This window comes from Stylophora pistillata, chromosome 10, assembly GCF_964205215.1.
Source record: "Stylophora pistillata chromosome 10, jaStyPist1.2, whole genome shotgun sequence".
NCBI lineage: Eukaryota > Metazoa > Cnidaria > Anthozoa > Scleractinia > Pocilloporidae > Stylophora > Stylophora pistillata.
In genome coordinates this window covers 14,303,637-14,323,596 of record NC_142528.1, presented here as the reverse complement: position 1 = coordinate 14,323,596, position 19,960 = coordinate 14,303,637, and the positions used below count along the sequence as shown (strand labels likewise).

At 39.4% G+C, this 19,960-nt stretch overlaps 1 protein-coding gene and 1 long non-coding RNA gene across 5 annotated transcripts; one reads left to right on the top strand and one right to left on the bottom strand.

Moving 5' to 3' along the window:
* Positions 1-824: 824 nt before the first annotated feature.
* On the top strand, positions 825-18,840 carry LOC111322793 (uncharacterized). Of its 4 annotated transcripts, XM_088736270.1 has the most exons (9): positions 825-985; positions 5,750-5,883; positions 8,000-8,040; positions 8,550-8,578; positions 11,899-12,207; positions 13,466-13,590; positions 14,298-14,471; positions 14,852-14,905; positions 16,086-18,840. In XM_088736270.1, the coding sequence occupies exons 3-9, from the start codon at positions 8,009-8,011 to the stop codon at positions 18,576-18,578; spliced, it is 3,216 nt and encodes a 1,071-aa protein (XP_088592396.1). In that variant the 5' UTR covers positions 825-985; positions 5,750-5,883; positions 8,000-8,008; the 3' UTR covers positions 18,579-18,840. The 4 variants fall into 4 exon arrangements, with proteins under 4 accessions (XP_088592396.1, XP_088592395.1, XP_088592398.1 ...); XM_088736269.1 differs by lacking the exon at positions 5,750-5,883 and having other exon boundaries at positions 826-985; XM_088736272.1 differs by lacking the exons at positions 825-985; positions 5,750-5,883 and adding an exon at positions 1,079-1,162.
* Positions 3,713-4,570, bottom strand: LOC148721915 (uncharacterized). The gene is made up of 2 exons (XR_015992547.1): positions 4,251-4,570; positions 3,713-4,177 (listed from the first exon to the last, which is right to left on the bottom strand). It is a non-coding gene; the product is annotated as an uncharacterized LOC148721915 (long non-coding RNA).
* Positions 18,841-19,960: the final 1,120 nt, after the last annotated feature.

The following is a 19,960-nucleotide window of genomic DNA, read 5'->3' as shown; positions in this document are numbered from 1 at the left end:
AGGTATGCCATGGGTAGGCTTAATATTTCTCATTGTCTTGTACATGAATAAGTCTTTGGCTTGTAAATTGACAGACATGAAAGCATAACAAAAAAAGGTTTAAATATTCCACGAGGTCTCAGACAATAAGTTTCAGCTGATGAAGTTTTTATCATTTTGTTTCATATTCAGAAAAACATGGCGGAATACAGTCCATCTCTTAACTGGATTTCATTGAGAAAATGATACCATTTCTGTACGAAAGCGAAATTTTATTCCACCGATTGAAGAGATTGCGCAAGAAGAATTGCCATTAGTTCTTTTGTGGTTAGACAGACGGAAAATTTTACATCGGCTTCCCTGATCATGTTACATCAGGGCAGGTGTTTTTGGCCATTTAATTTAGGAGAGCCTCACTTGTCATGTTTCGTTTGTCAGTGAACGAAAAACTCAATGAAAATTTAAAATTCTCAGTTTCCTACATTTCTTGTTCCTTGCGTTTTAAAAGTCTCTGTTTTTAAAAGCACTTTTTAATAGACTTACGGTCGCCCTTAGACAAACGAAAAGCAACTATATTTCGGCAAAACTTCGTGTATATTGCAACAACTCACGTCGACAAATTACGGACAAGTTTTAAGAGATAAGTTTTGTCAAGTAGATGAAGTGTGGCGTGGCGCCAATGGTATTAGGCCTTTAGCAAAAACGATATTGTTAGTCATAGGGCGGTCACGCATTATTTCAGAAACCAGATCAACTGGTTTAATTAAGTCAAGAATCTTGTTTGACCTGATTACGTCGGCGTGAAAGGAATGTTGCGAATGGTATTGTTTCCCACAAGCGCGTGGTCTTTGAAAAGGACTTTGGCTTTGTGTTCTGCTCTCACGTGAAAGTAGGTCGGAGAAGGTTTAATTTGCAGGTCCATTGCCAGGATACTTAGGAAGTTTGACTGAGTTGTACGTCTCTTCTGAAGTATCAAAAGACTTGATTTAACTGACAACGTGAGAAGGTAAATATTATAAAAGCAATGGCTGAGTGATTTTGCAATTCAAATGATGGCTTTATTAATCACAGCCATAACTGGTCGATCATCGTTGACTCCAGAAAAATTTTAGTCATGTGGAGCGGTCAAACTCCTCGAGGGAAAACTTAACCGTAACTGTGATCATGTGGTCAAACATATGAGGTAAATGTTGGGGACAATTTTGCGATTTAGTTTGTCTTCTTTGTCTCGAATCTATTCATGTCAAAACAAGAGAAAACGCAAATCATCCGAAAATAAGTTGACCACGATAATGCTAAACGAAATACAGACACAAACTGCTAGTCGTGGCTGTTAACGAGAAATATCCAGCCAGCGGCGACTCGTTTCGTTAATCTTTCATTTGCTTCATTGCCTTGACAGATGCTAACCGGTGGCAACCGTAATGAATTTTAAAAATCTCGAAGACTTGCTTTTGTTTTCTCGCTAAATATTATTCACCTCTCGACAAGTGCATATTAGGAATATTTAGCATTTCATTCTTTACTTTGGAATATGGTAACCATACTCCCAGGCACTACCGTAACTAACAACGGAATAAGAGACACGGTTGAGTAGCTAGTGACACGTAAATGAAAGTGGCCTCTCAATTCACCCTTGTTTACTGTATTATCGAACGAAATATGCGCGATTACAACCCAGCGCCGGGCGTTTAGATGGTCTATCGTAGAAGTTAAAACTTTTTTTCTGGTGATATTGCCGTTACTTGATATGGTGTTATAAAATAAACCAAAGTACTAATACTTTTGACAGTCCTGCGTTCAATATGGCGCCGATATTTATGAACCGACCGATTGGTGTAGCGGAAATTCTGTTTCCTCGTAAATGAGTTGACATCTGTCAACCCGGGTGCCCTAGAGTATTCTATGACGTCGTTATTTCTTGTTGTCCGCTATTGTTCGCGTCAGGGTGTCCATCAATTTAATATATATTTTTTTTGGGAGGTTAGAGTTACAGCCATGAATCTGTAATTAGGATGAGAAAAACAATATTCATTTGTTTTCGCCTCGTGAATTTTACGATCACAAGATGACTAATCGATATCGTTCGAACGCCCGCTGCGGTCACCCGGTAATTACTGAATGGAATTCCCTAGAAAAAAAATTTTGACTGGAGAAAAAATATTTGAAGTTTCTAGCCTAGTAGAAACAAACGAGAACATGTTTGGTTCACAAAAATAGAAAAAAAAAAAACATAGACAGTAAGCTGCATCGAAGAAATACTTCAAAAAAACGGGTCGTGCTAAGCGTTTGTTTTGGAAAGGCAATTTCATTAACTAGCAGCATAGGAAATTGCGCCATAGATATATATATATATATAACTGCAGACATATATATATATATATCGTGTGTAACTGATTCAGATCTAAGCCGCTTATGGCTCAATAGTATTACTGAAGAGGTGTTATACTAAAGTCTAGTGCCAGGTACAGAGATGTTACGTGCTAAACGGTGCATGTCCGTACTAGGTACAGCGCAAACATGCTTAGGCCCGTCTTTTGGACTTCGTTCTGGGATCAACAACACGCTATTTTGCATGAAATAAAACGCAAGGATATCATTTAAGTCTTCGAATTGGATGATGATGTATTGCCGCAAATAATTTTTGAAATAAATTGTATTTGACCAATGCATGATGCTGGAAAAGTAACGAACTTGTCCTCACAAGTGCACTGCAATTAGAGCAATTTCAGAAAGCAACAAAACTTGAAAACATTATGACAGCTATCGACAAGGCCCTCCGGATACCGGTGCGCTTCTATCAACTGAGCTTTGAAGCCAGTAACCTAGCGCGAAATCCATTGATTGACTTGTCCTATCCGACAAAGAGAAACCATGCCATTACCACAAACTGCAAAATCCATGTGGTTCTTTGGTAGCGTTTGCAGGGTCTATTCTTTACTTTATATGCCCAAAAACTACGAAGAAATGTCAAGTTTTAATATGTCGTTTCATTTCCGACTTACTGAGATTTACACTGTGACGCGCCATCGTTCGTGGCTTTGACTGGACGAAAGATGTTTTGATGCTTCCAATCTTTAAAATGTGTTGTTCAGTAAGAAAAAAATCTCACTATATATGAAATAAAAACATCATACCTTGGAAAGTGCTTGAACGATTTTTATTCACTCGTTGCGAAGCATCAATAAAATCACTCGCTCGTTTGTTTTGTTTGTTTTTTTGTTATCACGCACCGTACCGCAACTCGTGAATAAAAATCGTTCGCGCGTCTTTCCATGGAATAATTCCTACTTCTGTTCGGTCTGCTAACTTATTTCAAGTTTGAAAATCTACGTTTTGAAATATAAAAACACACCACAGTAAACTGAGATTAAAATGATGCGTGAAGAGGTTCATCCGTTGGTTTGACCTGGACGCACAGTTGTGGGGTGTTTTCAGTTTAATTTTTCCTGTTCCATCGGATTTCCGGTCTCACATTGTACCAGCGCAGTTGTAGACACCTTCAATCCCCCGCAGAGTATTATTTTACTGAATCCCGGAAACCATGTAGAATTTAAATTTTCAATGATTGTCGTCAATATTTTGAAAACATAGTTTGACATCTATAGAGGTAGTTTGGACTAGTCCTTAGCATTAAATTCTTTTCGATAAAAACGTAACCTTACTTCGACACAAGAGTTTCCATTTCAGGCGTGCTGATCATCGTTAATATGTGGAATAATTTGCCTAAAGATATTGTACACGCAGGATCATTGACTTTATTTCGTAACAGACTAAAGATTTACATGAATATTGATTGAGATGATGGTAAACAGTTTTTAATTATCTGTATATAATGTTTTGATCTTTTTATTCGGGGAATCTTTTATATAGGGTTAACCTCTAGAATATCCCCTTTCGAGAGATACTTTTACAATTTTTATTTTCCTTTCTCTTGAATAAAGTATTGTATTGTATTGTATTGTAAATCATTTTTACGAACATTCTAGGCGATACTTACACTTACTTTAAATTTGTCTACAAAGCATAACTTGAGTCGAGTGCATGCATAAATAGAGCGAATTCGCACAACCGTTCGTTATATGTTAATGAACCGTTCATTATTGGAAAATGAGAAGAATAATTTAAGGCGGTTGTGAACATTTATTCAATCAACCAATGGCTACAGAGGGTAATGATTTTTGTTGGATGGTGGTGACTGCAAAGTAAAAAAATTAACAGAAAGGTAAGCATTTTCAAAAGCACCACACGTTTGCGTGCACATCCATTACCTTTAGCTCCACAGAATGTTCTTGGCCAAAAAACCACTTGCTTTGAACAGTCCAGTACTTTCCAACGTGCGTCTAAGGTTCTCTTGAACCGTGACCTGTTTGGACGCGCACGAGTGATCACACCTATTCACAAATCTTTTTCTCATTAGCATTTAGTGCGTGTCCAAACAGGTTGAGCTGAAAGTTCAGAGATATCACGACAACCCTTGGAAAAAACAGCAAATGGGGTATTTTCCTTTTCGCTCTCCAAAAGAATCATTCTGGAGTATTGCTATTCTCTGTCCATGGAAAGCTCTCGTCCGTTGTGGAATGTAAAACTGGTTTTGCAAATTCCAAGAATTGGTTCCGACAATACGTCACCCTGTGCTTCCTTTCATTATTATTTTTTTTAGAAAAAAGGATGTTTACAGATCGTCTGAGACGTGAAAAAAAGTTCTAAAAAAATTAGAAACTATGAGAAAGGCAGTAACCAATATATAATAGGTAGATTTCTCAAAATTTTAAGCCCTAGCGACTCTCCTCGTAGACATCGTACGAAGCACCACCTTAATTTGCATTCCCTGTATCAACAAACGCTGGAAGTACACTTTGTGAATACAGCATTATAACATAACCAAAGTAAAGCGCGCGCTCTGATTGGTCAATTTGGACAGGAAATAGGAAGACGTTGTGTGGTACGGGTAGTTCACAATAATCAGTCGAGATTTATGCAAATTTCGAAAAATTGGTAAAAATCTCGTTTAGTCTAGATGTTCGCTTCAATTAGCTTTTCCAAATCCTGAAACTCACTAGCACTGCGCATGCCTTTCTGTATTGACTTTCGTCTTGCTGAGGACGAATTCTGATAAGAGGTTTTCGTGCATGTGCTTTCCGAAGTTCCTCGAGGGTGTTTTTTTTTTTAACCCAGTTTCAGCATGTACAAAACAGTCATTTTAGCAATTTATTGTTATCTAAAGGCCCATTCCAATCCTTTTTCTTATAATAATCGTTCTTTCGTTGTGTTTAAGGGTTAGGCGGTTCGAAAAATTAGCCTAAAGGTTTTAATTTCGTCATCTGCATATCAATATTTATCTAATGATTTTTTTTTCCTTTTTTTGTTATCATTGCTTCTGTGTAAGTTATTATTTTTCTTTTTGGTGATTGGAGGCAATATTTGTGAATTTTTATGGAGTTGATGACGACATGGGTCACAGTCTGGTTGTTTTATGGCTAGTTGTAGTACAGAAATGACACAAACGTTCTAAAAGGAACCCAAGTGTCCGCATCGACACTGGACCGGGATATTCAAGTGCCCAGTTCATGTTTTCAAGAATATATAAATTCCTTTTTCATTTTGGATTATTATGACTGCTGCTCAAGTTTGAGCCCCAGCTGCAGAGAACGAGCTGAATAAATTAAGTTAACAATGCCAAACCAATTACAAACAGTCCAGTTGCTTTTTGTTTTTGTTTTGTTTTGTTCTTTTGTAATAATGACCTCAGCTTTTATGATTTGAACAGAATTTCTTTGTAGTGTTAGGAGTCAGGTTCATCTTGCATGATCCCACACCATTCACGCGACTCTGGAAGGGTTAACCTGTCGGCGATTGCAAACGCACTGATGGCCCTCGACCGGAACACATGATTCGCCGTAGGTAAAACATTTCTTCGATCACAATTATAAGCACGCGATAATTAATGAGCTATGTCGCCTTGTTGTTTGTGATAATGGCGAACTTGAGAAGTGTTAAGGTAAATTTTTCGCTACTCACGAACCGTGACGGATGTCATTAACTGTTGATTATTTATCTGATACTTCTCTCGACGTAAAAATACTCGCCAGAAGAGGGAGGTTTCATTTATAACCTCATTAAAAAAAGAAAAAATCATGAGCCAGTCATGTCTTGAGATATTATTCATCGGTCATGACCACATCCTGCGACAAAAAATGAGTAGTTTTTACCCCACAGGAAGACCACAAAAACAAAGCGAAACATCTGCTTCTTATTAATTCACAGTGGTAAGAAAATATATTGGATACGTCATAACTCCGCCTCTCACTCGCATGTTTATGTCGTGGTTCAATATCAACCTTCGTTTGAATATTTTTCTTGTTTACCATATGAAACCATGACGTTCTCCGAAAAAGGCAAACGGAAAAAGCTGTCCTTGTCGTCGTCTGCTTTCAGCTGTTTGTTCGCTTCAGTGAAAAGTGTTTGATTGATTGTCCTGTTAAGGTAATTTATGGCTTATGCTACTGATCATTGCTGTAAAGTCGGATCCGTAAAAGTCAAGCTTGAGCGCTGAGTATCATCTATCATCGTAGTTTAACTCACCCCTCCCTAAGCACGAGATAAAAGAAACGATCTAATGAACGAAGCAAGAACATCTATTTTGGGCGTACAATCATTGGTTGATTGCCGGTATCAAAATCATCGTCAAGTCTCGCGCATGAACGATATTATAAATTGCTTTTCAATCCTTAGTCCTACTCATGTCTCCTTATGGTGTCGGGGAAAGAAGATTTCTTTTCCATTTCGTCCGTAAATTGTGTCATATGTGGTCATTCTACACAGGAAGTTACACAGAAATCTCTGAGGTCGTCGACAAAAACATGAGATTTCCTGCGTTGTTTTTTGAAGCTCAGTTGGTAGAGCGCTCAGCTGGTTGCTGTTGAGGAGACTGGGGTTTGAACTTCCTAAAGGCTTGAATCCAATCTTTTTACCATAGATATTACTGTTATTGCAGTTTGAATATGACCAGGCATTCGTCAATCGTCATCTACAAGTCACCTATATTAATTCACCTCAGGTTATTGTTCGTAGTAAAGTGTAATGCCACGAAACCCTGTAACCCCTAAGAGTCACTGGCATCTAATTTCTTCTATCCATTTTTTTTTTTTTTTTTTAATGAGTGCGCTAGGAAGGGAGAATACTTTTGAGATCTTTTATCATAATTGCTACTTGTAAATATGCTTTTAATCATCAATTTTGTTTTTAGGGGGCCGCTAGAGAGAATACTTTTTATGGGAATTGGTGTCACCCTCTGAAATAAACTGAAGGTTTACAACATTACCCCTGAGTCACACATCAAGGTCACGAGAATTAAGTAACAGATCACCAACTAAAGAAGCTCTTGATTGTTAAACAAATTCTCCTTGTCAGCACCTTAGGAAATGTATAGAGAACAGTATGGAGAATACGCATACTGATCTGAGGAATGCATTTATGGTCGCTGACTGCAACATAACATTACCTTTTTGACAATGAACTTTGCAATATTTTGTTGACCTCTTTAAAGTGTTCACCTATCAGTCCATTTGAAGTAGAGTTATGAAAGATGTAGGTTTATTTTCCTGGCTCACACCTGTTAACATTTATATTATTTAGCGGAAAGACCGCCTCTGAGAATAGAAAAAAGTAACAAAAACAAGAGACCTTTGTTCAAACTGGTAGCTGACACAAAAAGAATCTTTCAGAGACAACTGACGTCAAGGAAAATAATTCAATACTTGTTTGTTGCGAAACCGGTTTTTATCGCGACAGGTGTGGAAGCACAATTATCTCATTAAAAATTTAATGGAATTGTCTGATAGAGCTGCGCACCAATTCTTGAAGCAAAATGTCTCCTCAAAGTTTATTGAAATATCTTCATTCATCGAACGTTCTTCCCTAACACTAATCACAGGGAAATTTGAAGACACATGGCAAGAGATGGGATGTGATGAGTTTGATTTAAGGTTAAAAATCTGTCTTTAATTTGTTTATCCAGGGAAGGAAAATGGAGGGTGACGAAAGACCAGAGAAACGAAGGTAAAAAGTCGAAGTATCTTTTAACATGGTGTTACTAAACTCAAATTTTTCTTACATCTTTGATAAATGGAATGCAAAGAAATATCTTGGATTTTTTTGCCACTGTATTGTCATGCCATTTATATTATGCTCTTGAAATATTTCTTGTTTACAAATTAATACGTAAATTTATGAGAAATTTATCTGTTGTTGACTACTTCATAAAAACTGCATTAGTTCTCACGTGGGCTTCTTTAGGGTCTATGGGATCCGTTTCAATCAGAATTTTGTAACATGCCTACTACCCCCTAACTTGCTAGTCTAGTATAGACCTCTCTGTCTCCTGTCGTAGGTTGGGCATCCTCCCACCTTCACCTGTATTTCGAGGGCGAATTATCATGATTTCAGCGGCTATTAGCGATCGTTGCTAATACTATCAAACCACAAAATATGACCGCTTATGACTTAAGCTTTATGGACACGATAATCTTAGAATAATGTAACCTTTCAATTTTTTTTTTTCCTTTTAGAAAGCTCGATGATATCCACGACTTACCCGGTAGGTAACCCTGCAAAGATTATCTTAATTTTCAGCCCTAGCTCCTGATTTCTCTTCACAGTCTTCCCTCCCCACCCCCTCTCCCCCCCTTGATCAACCATTTAAGTCACCAGAACAAAGGAAATAATCGCCTGCCAAAGGAGCTCTTGATTCTTTGACAATTTCTCCACTTCAATACCATATGATATCTATGGAGAACAGTATAAAGAATCTGCATACTGGTGTATAGAGAACAGTATAGAGAATCTGCATACTGATGTATAGAGAACAGTATAGAGAATCTGTATACTGATGTATAGAAAACAGTATAGAGAATCTGCATACTGATGTATAGAGAACAGTATAGAGAATCTGCATACTGATGTATAGAGAACAGTATAGAGAATCTTCATACTGATGTATAGAGAACAGTATAGAGAATCTGTATACTGATGTATAGAGAACAGTATAGAGAATCTGCATATTGATGTATAGAGAACAGTATAGAGAATCTGCATACTGATGTATAGAGAACAGTATAGAGAATCTGTATACTGATGTACAGAGAACAGTATAGAGAATCTGCATACTGATGTATAGAGAACAGTATAGAGAATCTGTATACTGATGTATAGAGAACAGTATAGAGAATCTGCATACTGATGTATAGAGAACAGCATAGAGAATTGTGCATACTGATGTATAGAGAACAGTATAGAGAATCTGTATACTGATATATAGAGAACAGTATAGAGAATCTGCATACTGATGTATAGAGAACAGTATAGAGAATCATGCATACTGATGTATAGAAAACAGTTTAGAGAATCTGTATACTGATGTATAGAAAACAGTATAGAGAATCTGTATACTGATGTATAGAGAACAGTATAGAGAATCTGTATACTGATGTATAGAGAACAGTATAGAGAATCTGCGTACTGATGTATAGAGAACAGTATAGAGAATCTGCATACTGATGTATAGAGAACAGTATAGAGAATCTGTATACTGATGTATAGAGAACAGTATAGAGAATCTGTATACTGATGTATAGAGAACAGTATAGAGAATCTGTATACTGATGTATAGAGAACAGTATAGAGAATCTGTATACTGATGTATAGAGAACAGTATAGAGAATCTGCGTACTGATGTATAGAGAACAGTATAGAGAATCTGCATACTGATGTCTGGATGTGAATGTGAATGGTTTTAAAATCGTTGAGCCTTTTGTTTACCAATATTTGCCTATAATCTCCATACTGTGAAAACTCACTAACAGCATCACGCTGTCACATTAAGGCATATCAAGATGCGGCCAACCAACCTCCAAAGTGAGCATGTAAAGATGAAACAATTTTTAGTGTAATAGAAAAAAATCCGAGCCCCAGATGGGACTTGAACCCACGACCCTCCGTGATCTAGTCGGATGCTCTAACCACTGAGCTACTAGATCACGGAGGGTCGTGGGTTCAAGTCCCATCTGGGGCTCGGATTTTTTTCTATTACACTAAAAATTGTTTCATCTTTACATGCTCACTTTGGAGGTTGGTTGGCCGCATCTTGATATGCCTTAATGTGACAACGTGATGCTGTTAGTGAGTTTTCACAGGTGCTTACCAATACTTGGCTGTGTAGCCGCGCGATGCGGTTCCAGTCGAGGCCCACAAATTGACCCTTGCTCACCATAGAGTCTCCAGTAGCTCAGTGGCTAGAGCATCCGACTAGATCACGGAGGGTCGTGGGTTCAAGTCCCATCTGGGGCTCGGATTTTTTCTATTACACTAAAAATTGTTTAATCTCCATACTGTTCTCTATACATCACCCTAAGTGCTGACGAGGAGAATTTGTTTAACATTCAAAGGGCTTCAGTTGGTGATCATTTCCTCTACTCTTTTGACCTTACTGCGTGATTCGGGGGTAATATTGTAAGAAACCAGATCTTAGTCACCCCCGGGGGTCAAAGGGTCTAGGTGAGGGGGGATAGGGTAGTTATATAAAAGAGCCACGTCACACGCTCCACTTTTGCTGAAATCTAATTTATTTATTTGTTTTTAGATTTGTGACCCTCACAGAGGTGTTCGATACCAAACCGGTTTTTTTTTTTGCGACTGAGTCAGGCCCTTGTTATTAATGATGCAGGACGAAAGTTTCCCTGCCTGCGGAATAATTTGAGACGAGTCGAGGAGAGGTCCACCGGGGGCCTGGTGCCGATTGTGTCGGATCACTTGTAGACCTATCGCCGGCTCGCGTTGCTCAAAGCCTCAAACTTACCCACGGGCGAAGATACGCGCATACTGAAGCGCTAATAATGAAGGCTTACTCAAAGGCTGCTGAATCAGTTCTAGACTTGTTTGTTTGTGTAAATGAGCGGGTCAAACAACCGGAAATTCCTCAGCTCTTATTAACCAAGCGGGAGGTCTGTATGGGAGAATCTTGACCGAGGTCGCCCGTGCAGACCGAACGCAGTGAGGTCTGTACCAGCGACCGAGGTCAAGATTCTCCCATACAGACCGACCTAGCTCGGTTAATAAGATGTTTATTATATGGCTGTGTCTTATATGCCAATTTTTTATATTCTTTGTACCATTTTTTCCTAGATCGGTCCAGATGCCGGTCTAGATGGGAAAATCTAGACCGCTTTCAATATTGATTTCAGCCAATCAAATTCGTGAATTCGGTAGTTCCCAGTCCTTGTGAGACACAGCCATATAATAATCCATAATATTTGCTCAAAAACTGTCAATGGTCGTTTTAAGCGTAAAAAAAAAAACAAAAAAATACAGTTGAAGAGAAAGTCAAGGAAAACGGCAAATTAATTTTGCTCTTTCATGGCCAAGTGGGAAGATATTTCAGTCAAAATTTCAGGATTATTAATTTCAAAGTATTACGAAAGAAAAGTTGGGATCACGTCATAAGGATGTGTACCCGCGGCCTCCGAGGAATCAAAATCAATTTAGCTCTCTTTAAAGAATAAGAATACATAGATATCAAATTAACAGGTGATTTTCAAACTTCAAAGGTGGTGAATTAAGAATTCGGGGAAATGATTTCATTCCTTTGAAGGGAAATAACTGCTCTAATTAGCCTCTGTTTTTTGAAGGCCTCTTTCATTCTTAATGAACTTTTTGTTTGAAGATCGTCCCTTGATTTCAACCGCATAGATAAAAACACTTTTCGTCTTGACCCATGCTTTTGGGCTTGGTTTTGCTTTGATGTACGTATTTCGAGAAACAATCATATGACAGCCACAAAACGAGAAAAAGAAAATTTGAATGGATCAAGCTGGAAAATTTTCACAAAGTCTTGAATACCCACTCTCTGTGATTTTGTTTTAGGACCCATAAAAACCCAATTTCCTCAGGAGCCCGGTTCTCAAGTAAGCTTGGGAGAAGGTAAAAGCAATTTACCTCGAGTCCTGGTCAACAAACTGACCATCAGTCATGACGTCGTCGGGAGACTACGGCGGCTCACGAAATGTTGTGGGAAAAGGGTTACCGCTGAGAAAATGGAAAGTCTTGTTGCGAAGGATGGGTCAAACGCTAACGGAGAGGAAATGACTAACGGGAATCACAACAGAAGAGATAGTGAAAGTTCACCTGAAGAGATCGGATGTAATGAATCTCCAGATAGAGATTGCAAGAAAGGTAAGGGTTGCCGAGAGAGACTTTAATCCCTCAGTTGTGGGCTAGGAACAAAAACAAATCGTCCCTGATAGGGATTCACGCTACCTTCTGTAAAGAGCTTAAGTACTTAATTAACCCTCGTCCACTCTAGAAACTTCTGAAATAGATTTTCATGCCTTATAGGAGACTCACACATAACACCTTTCCTGCATGGTTCTAGCATCAGCATCCTGAGACTGAAACTAAAATACTAAAAGCCATCTTTATGTCAGATTCCTGGAGGATTGGCGTAGTCTCGATTAATCATGCATACTGTAAACATGAAGAATTAAACACAGTAAACACAGAAATTTAACAGATATAAAGAATTGCATGTGCAATTAGTGTGTCATGTAGCAGGCCTCAGGGTTCCCAGATGCTGCTACTTACTCTTAACTTAAAGATCGCGACTTAAACACCACTCGGGCACTAAGAGTGACGTACAGGTGACATACAGATACATAAGAGTACATGCGGCTACATACGAGTGACACACGAGTACATAGTTGCAACAGAACCGCCAGTGTAGGTTGCGCGGAACTGTTTGTACAAGCGCACCTATATCCCCCAGGTACTCGTATCTCATTCGTGTGTCACTCATTGTCACTCGTATGTAGTTCTATGTACTCGTATCTCACTCGTGTGTCACTAGTATGCCACTCGTATGTAGTCCTATGTACTCGTATCCCACTCATGTGTCACTCGTATGTCACTCGTATGTAGTCCTATGTACTCGTATCCCACTCGTGTGGCACTCGTATGTCACTCGTATGTAGTTCTATGTACTCGTATCCCACTCGTGTGTCACTCGTATGTCACTCGCACGTAGTCCTTTGTACTCATATCCCACTCGTGTGGCACTCGTATGTCACTCGTATGTAGTCCTATGTACTCGTATCTCACTCGTGTGTCACTCGTAGATCACTCGTATGTAGTCCTATATACTAGTATATCACTCGTGTGTCACTCGTATATCACCCGTATGTAGTCCTATGTACTCGTATCTCATTCGTGTGGCACTCATACGTCACTCGTATGTAGTCCTATGTACTCGTTTTCACTCGTGTGTCACTCGTATGTTACTCGTATGTTACTCGTATGTAGTCCCATGTACTCGTATCTCACTCGTCTGGCACTCGTATATCACTCGTATGTAGTCCTATGTACTCGTATGTCACCCGTAGTGTTCGTGTGGTATTTTCGTCACGAAATTAACGATCACATTTTTTACCTTTTGAAGGTCTACCACCACATCAAAATGGTATGAAACACACGGAAACCGCCGTCGTAGACAAGGGAGACAAATTTGAGGATGGTACTAACAATGAAAAACAGGCCGCTTCTGATTTCCTTATATTCAAACAGGTACAGTGTATGACATGCTAGTATTCATGAAAATACTTCCCGGTGAGAGATAAATGTTTAAATTTTCCACGATAATAAATTTGTGTTTTAAAAGAGCTAGATCACGATTTGTGTATTGACACTTAGAACAGAGAAAATATTGGTAGCCTACGCCTGCTTGTTCATAAATTCCGTTAAATCCTGGGATGTGGCCACCGCAAAAAGGTCTAAGATATGACTCGCTTCAAGTCTACATATTGTATTAAGTGGCCTCGTAGTAAGTGGTGACACTGAATTCAGCGGTCGGTTGTCAAAGTCCTGAATACCTGAAAGTCTCATCGGCCTGTTTGTATGGTTTTCCACCTCTATCGAAAGGTCAATTAAAAAAAAAAGGAACCATTCATATAAAACTAGGAATAATCTTTCAAGCAACTTTTGATACATGTTCCTCTCCCAAAATCAAAGTAAAAAGTGTTTTTCAGCGAGATTCTAGACATTAAATTGTCTATTATGGCATAAAGTCGCGTCAACGTTTTTATCGTTATTGGTCTAATTGTTATCGTTTTTATCGTTATCGTTTTTATCGTTCTTATCGTTATCGTTTTTATCGTTGTCGGTATCGCGTTATCGTTTTTACAAAACCTCTAATTAGTGCCATCCCTCTTAGGGTGACCGCTTAACACAGGTTCGACGGAACTTATTCTGATGGTCATATAATCTTTCTTCAGGTGTTGAAAGAAATAATCGAACAGCGTACCAAGGTCGTTGAAGAAAAAGTGGCAGCGAATTCACTGAAACTTCAAAATCGTATACGGGAGCTGGAGAGGGAAAACAGAGAACTACAGTGGAATGCAAGAAGAATATTTACCGCCTTTCGACAATTATTGATAGAGAATGAAAAAGTATGATCATTTCACCTGATTTCGCGCGTTTTGGGATTTTAACTTTATTTATTTTTTTTTTTTTGGAAAATGTTAGTTTAAGTAGTTACCTTAGATTTGGTCGAGAAAAAGTGATTTCAGCAAAAGTTGAGCGGTGAAGGTTTGAGTAGCCTAAAGTTGTATGATCCTGATACCTTCCATTTTTAGGCAAGCGAAGGGGATGAGCATAAGATCGAATCCTGAGGAAAGCCAGCCCGGAGAGATTGCTCTCAGCATGTTCTCCTTCCGTTTAGCTCCATGCGACTGAAAGAAGACGACCCCGGATGGACTTTTTTAACATAATTACCCAACTATGAATTAAACGCATAGTTTTCCCTAAAATTACGTTCATGTTCTTTCAGAGAAAAGAGCCAAGAACATCGCGCGGAGTTCAAGTGGGCAGCATCTGCGAATCGGTAAGGAAACCTTTTGATTACCTTATTTCTTGAAAGTTCTCTCGTAAAGCACTTTTACGTCACACTGCCAATTTCCAATTTAAATGAATAAACTGATTGTTCCAATAATATTATAATAATAATAATAATAATAATAACTTTTTATTTATATAGCGCTCATATCCTGAGCTCATGGCGCTTTACGATACTGTGCGGGGGACTTTACCAGACTGCTAAGCAGTTTACAATCAATGAAAGGCGAATCTAACAGATGCCCCCTCCCCCCAATTCCCAATAAACAGGCCAGACCACATCACAGTAATCTCGTGAGTGGGTTCTTTAACGTCCCCTGCCTAACCAAATTAACTAATAGATGCAGGAGACGGGACCTACGGTTTATTCGTCCTTATCCGAGAAGACTAGAATGTCTATCCATTTCTTGATGTTATAGAAAGGTAGCACATTCTCCTCAGTCATTTTAAGACCTTGAGTGTTGGTCCGGCCGAGGCTTGAACCCTCGACCTCCCGCACAACAGTCCTGCGCTCAACCAATTGAGCTAACAAACACTCTGTTCCACAGGGTGTTTGCTCTGCAATGCTTTTAAGGTACCTTAGAATGATTCTTTTATCATTAAACACCATTCTCTACTAGATCTAAGCTTCCGCACTTTTTTAAAAATTATGTCTAATCCTTGAAATTAGTATACAAATTCCCAAAACAATACAGCATCCTGGAAATATCGTTATTTTTTTTCTTTATCTGCCATTAACTCAAAAACGAGTTCAGTGGCCCTTATCTTTTATTACTTAACTGCCATCGGCGTATTAAGATGTATTCTTCTGCTATTCTTTAGATGCTATGTACAGCTGAGAGCCCCCTTAATTGTTGATAATGAAAAGTGCTCTGAGCCATAGGTACAAATCATTATTAAAAGGCTAGAGTCACGGAACTCGATCTTGGCTTTTGAGCACATAAAGCTTAAACTGAGGGTATTTCTTTGATGCTGTAGTGTTCTCGTGGTCCCCTCACATAAAATGAAAATGAAAAAGATATCGAGATGTAACTGGACACTCTTGACGCCCTTTTTAGGGGAACGCATGAAAAACTGTGGTAGTATCGATCCATCAAAAAATGGTACTTTAAAGAAACCAAGTTTTTTCTGCAACCTTAAGAACCATTGTTCTATTTCTTGAATTGAAGGCCCCTGAACAAGAAGTCTTGGAAAGTACACTTCACACAACCACTGCCAGAGAGATAAATGGTCTGAGCACAAATCTCACGTCGACCTCAGTGGCTCCTCTGACTTCTACAGCATCAAACGTTGTGACACCAGCAGAAGATCCACAGTCGTCTCTTCAAGCAGCGCCAAGAGTGTTGTTAAATTCGCAACAACCGTTGACAGAGAAGCCGGCACCCACCGATGTTGTGTACACTGTAAAACCCAGGCTTGCTCAACTTGCAGAACAGCAGAATGGTATCAACACTCACAACCGTTTCCATGCTCCCCGTCCATCAGCAAATGAATCAACGGCGGTTTTTTTACAAGGAGAACCAGGACAATCTTCAGAATCAATAGCCTCCAAAGCATTCAGCCAGCCTCCTCTAGCTGTGCAACATCAAGCAAAATCTCTTTCGGAACTGATTCGTGAAAATCAGCTTAAGCTACGCCAGCAAACGCAACGTCTACAACGACAGCAGCAACTGGAACAGCGACGCACATCGCATCCGTTAGTGCAATCAACACAACAACACCCATCTGAAACTACAGCTTCCCTTTTACAACAATTGCAACGCAAGCAACAACTTCAGCAACGGCAACAACACTATCAAAAACTGGTGGAACGCCAACCCCATACTACACATCTACCAACATCCAGTCAAATAACTGATCACGTCACGCCCACTTTCTCGGTCTTTTCCACACAAAAGCAACTAGATTCCACACCAGAACAACAACAAAAATTGCAGTCCCAATTAGTCAGACCTTTAGATGAATCGCAGGAAATGCGACACTCGGCTAATTCTCCTGTTGCCTTTCTACAGCGAAGAAATAATTCAGCGATTTATCAAAGATCATCACCAAGTCACATGCATTTTGTGGTCAACTCACAGACCAAGACAATGTCAGTTCCCTCGCACTCGCCAGTCATGTTCAATACAAAACAGATTGATGAAGTCTTGAAACGCAATGAAACAGCTTTGCCTCCAAATGGGAAGAGTTCAGTCTACAAGGAAACCGCTCAACACGAATCTCCATCCCAGTTTACTTCTTCGAAACAGGCCATTATTAATATTCAAAGGTCAAACTTAGCGAACTCAAAGCCTCCTGTCCAGAATCACATCAATAAACGTCACGTCCCCCACGAACGACTTGTATCATCAGCACAGCCTGCCGCAGTAGCTATAATGGAAAACTCGGTTGGGCGAGGGCAAACTAATACAACTTCTCAGCGCCACGTATCCACTGACAGATTTCATGCTCGACCAAAATCAATCGGTATGCAAAATCAAGTGCAGCATCCAAGCTCTCAACTGCAGAAAAATATACAATCACGACAGCCACCTCAAGTTGCAACCCAAATGCAGAACACAACTGAAACTAGGGGTGAACAGGTTTCTTCTCCCCTTTCTTCGGCGGAAATCACCAAACACAAACCAACTCAATCGGATACCGCAAGCATGCAGCAGACTATTTTAGTTCCAGCTCGCAAAAAACATACCAGTAAAGAACTCCTTCCTTCTGGTTACAGATTCTCGCTTCCATCACCCGAATATCTTCTTCAGCGTCGGAAGTTATATGAACAACCGCAAAACCGTGCTCAACCGCTGACTTCCCAAGTTAGACAGGTATCCAAGGCTCGTTCCCTTGAAAATAACTCTTCGAATGAGAGAATTATGGTCTCTTCGACGCATTCTGGTGGACATGCAAATGCTGTATATACGATGCAGTCTTCCAAAGTTCACACCACAGCCATCCCAACTCGACCATTCCATCAAAGTGGGCAGCGCGATGGTGTACCAGGTCAGTTGCCTCCTCCGGACGCCCATCCCCCTTTTAATTATCGACCATCGGAGAATCTGTTGTTGCAGAAGAAGCAACATGAAAACCTTCCCCAGTCTCGTAGCCAGTTATACAAACCACTTAAAGGACAAGAACAAGCTAACAAACCTATAGCTACAGTAACAAACGAAGGTGAAAATCTTCCAAGTAACGTGCCGTTTCTTCATAGGCCTCCCATTCAATCCCCAGGAATATCCTCAAGTGATCCGCGTATTGAGAAGAATCACTGTGAAGCTGAAAAAGCAAGTACAGTAAACACTTTAGCCCCAAAGAGTTCTCTAAACGATCAAGGAGATGCATCGAAACCTCTTCCTAAGCCGTCAGCGTCGATTGCTGCGAGGGAGAAAGGAATTGTTCTTTCTTGGAATATGGAACATGAAGACACTTCAGTCAGAGTAGATAATTACGAGCTGTTTGCATGCCAAGATGTCGACGAAGACAAAGGGCAACCAATCAAGTGGAAAAAGATAGGTATTGTGAAAGCTCTTCCACTTCCAATGGCTTGTACACTCACTCAGTTCTCTTCTGGCAGCAAGTATTTCTTTTCTGTTCGAGCAGTAGATGAAAATGAACGAGCTGGTCCATTTAGTGATCCGTGTACTGTCTCACTAAATCCTCACATAGTCGCATGATATATATGAAACTGAACAAGAACGTTTTACTAGTTTTTTTTTTTTTTGGTAGGGGGGGGGTGGGAGGGGAAGGGGAGTTACAATTTCTTAACGTTATCATGACTTTGCTTTAACTTTCTTGATGACGTCGTTATTGTTGCTTTGTTTTGTTTTGTTTCTTTAATGTTTTGCCTGGATTTAGAACAAAAAAAATTGTAAAATGATAAGACCGAGTGGACTTATTAAATTGAATAAATTGAGATAAGAAACTTGAAAAGAATCCGATATTTTTTTGGTTCGTCCTTCCTAATGTTCCTTTCCTTTGCGAAGTGATCATTTTGCTTATGCAGGCATTGTTTTTCTTGCTCCCAAAACCCACTCCCATTTCCAAATACGTTTATCTACTTTTTTGTGGCTCCTTCCCTATAAAAAATTTGCCAATGACGTTCTCAGTTTCACAACTACCCATGAACCAGTGATATCACTGAGACCTATTTCCTGCTGTGTAATTTCGTCTTAAAAACAGCGGTGGAAATTCGAAAAAATTCACATACCCCTGTAGACATAGGTGCATCTTCCATTTAAAAGTTATGATGGCGGAACTCGCAGCGCGCTTGAGGCACGCGTGCAGCGGTGCATATTACTAGCCTATCAAGCCGAGAAAATTGGGTCGTGACTTCCTGACCATACATCCATTCTTCCATACAAGAAGCCGTATTGAACGTGCACTGCATTGCGAGCGAAACACGTGGCTTGAAATGGAAATTACTGTTTGTGATTGTCAACGTACTCGAGTAGAATACTCTTACACTATCTTGATCGACACAAAATTCTAGAGTTCCAAATGAAAAGCAAACATGCGAAAGAATACTAGTATCTCTGAAAAGAGCTTTTGACTTCAATTTAAACATTCTCGCGACCCTTTCAGCTTTCGATCTCACCATAATTGGTTTTGTAATAGCGACGCGAAATACGGCAGGAAAATGAAACCGAGGTTGCTGACTCAAAACGAGGTGTTTCGGCATTTGGAAAATTTCACACTAGTAATTAAAGATATTGTTTAGGTGAAGATTCTGTGTTAAATCAGGGCAGCTTTCAGAATTTTCAACAAAAATCTGTAGAATTTACTGCTTTTCGAATTAAATCAACAATGTTCAAGCATGGATTATTCTTTTGGGTGGGTTCTTGTGTGCGAAAAGTTTCCATTCTTTTTTACTTCTAACAGCAAATCAGCTCTTCTCTGAGGGAATCCTGTATCTAAAAATATATTTCGCTTATTTTTGTCTAGCCTTAATCGATAGTTGTTCTGGTGGCGAGGGACTCTATAGTCTTAATTTCTGCGCAACAATTGATGTTCACCTGAGCTTGCTTTTAAAAGAAATTAATTTTAAAAGTTTACTTTG

Excerpts from the sequence above, each read along its gene's own strand:
- LOC111322793 (XM_088736270.1), top strand. The coding sequence starts at position 8,009 with ATGGAGGGTGACGAAAGACCAGAGAAACGAAG. Across the intron at positions 13,591-14,297 it reads ATTTCCTTATATTCAAACAG|GTGTTGAAAGAAATAATCGA; the intron begins GTACAGTGTATG and ends ATCTTTCTTCAG. Across the intron at positions 14,472-14,851 it reads TATTGATAGAGAATGAAAAA|AGAAAAGAGCCAAGAACATC; the intron begins GTATGATCATTT and ends ATGTTCTTTCAG.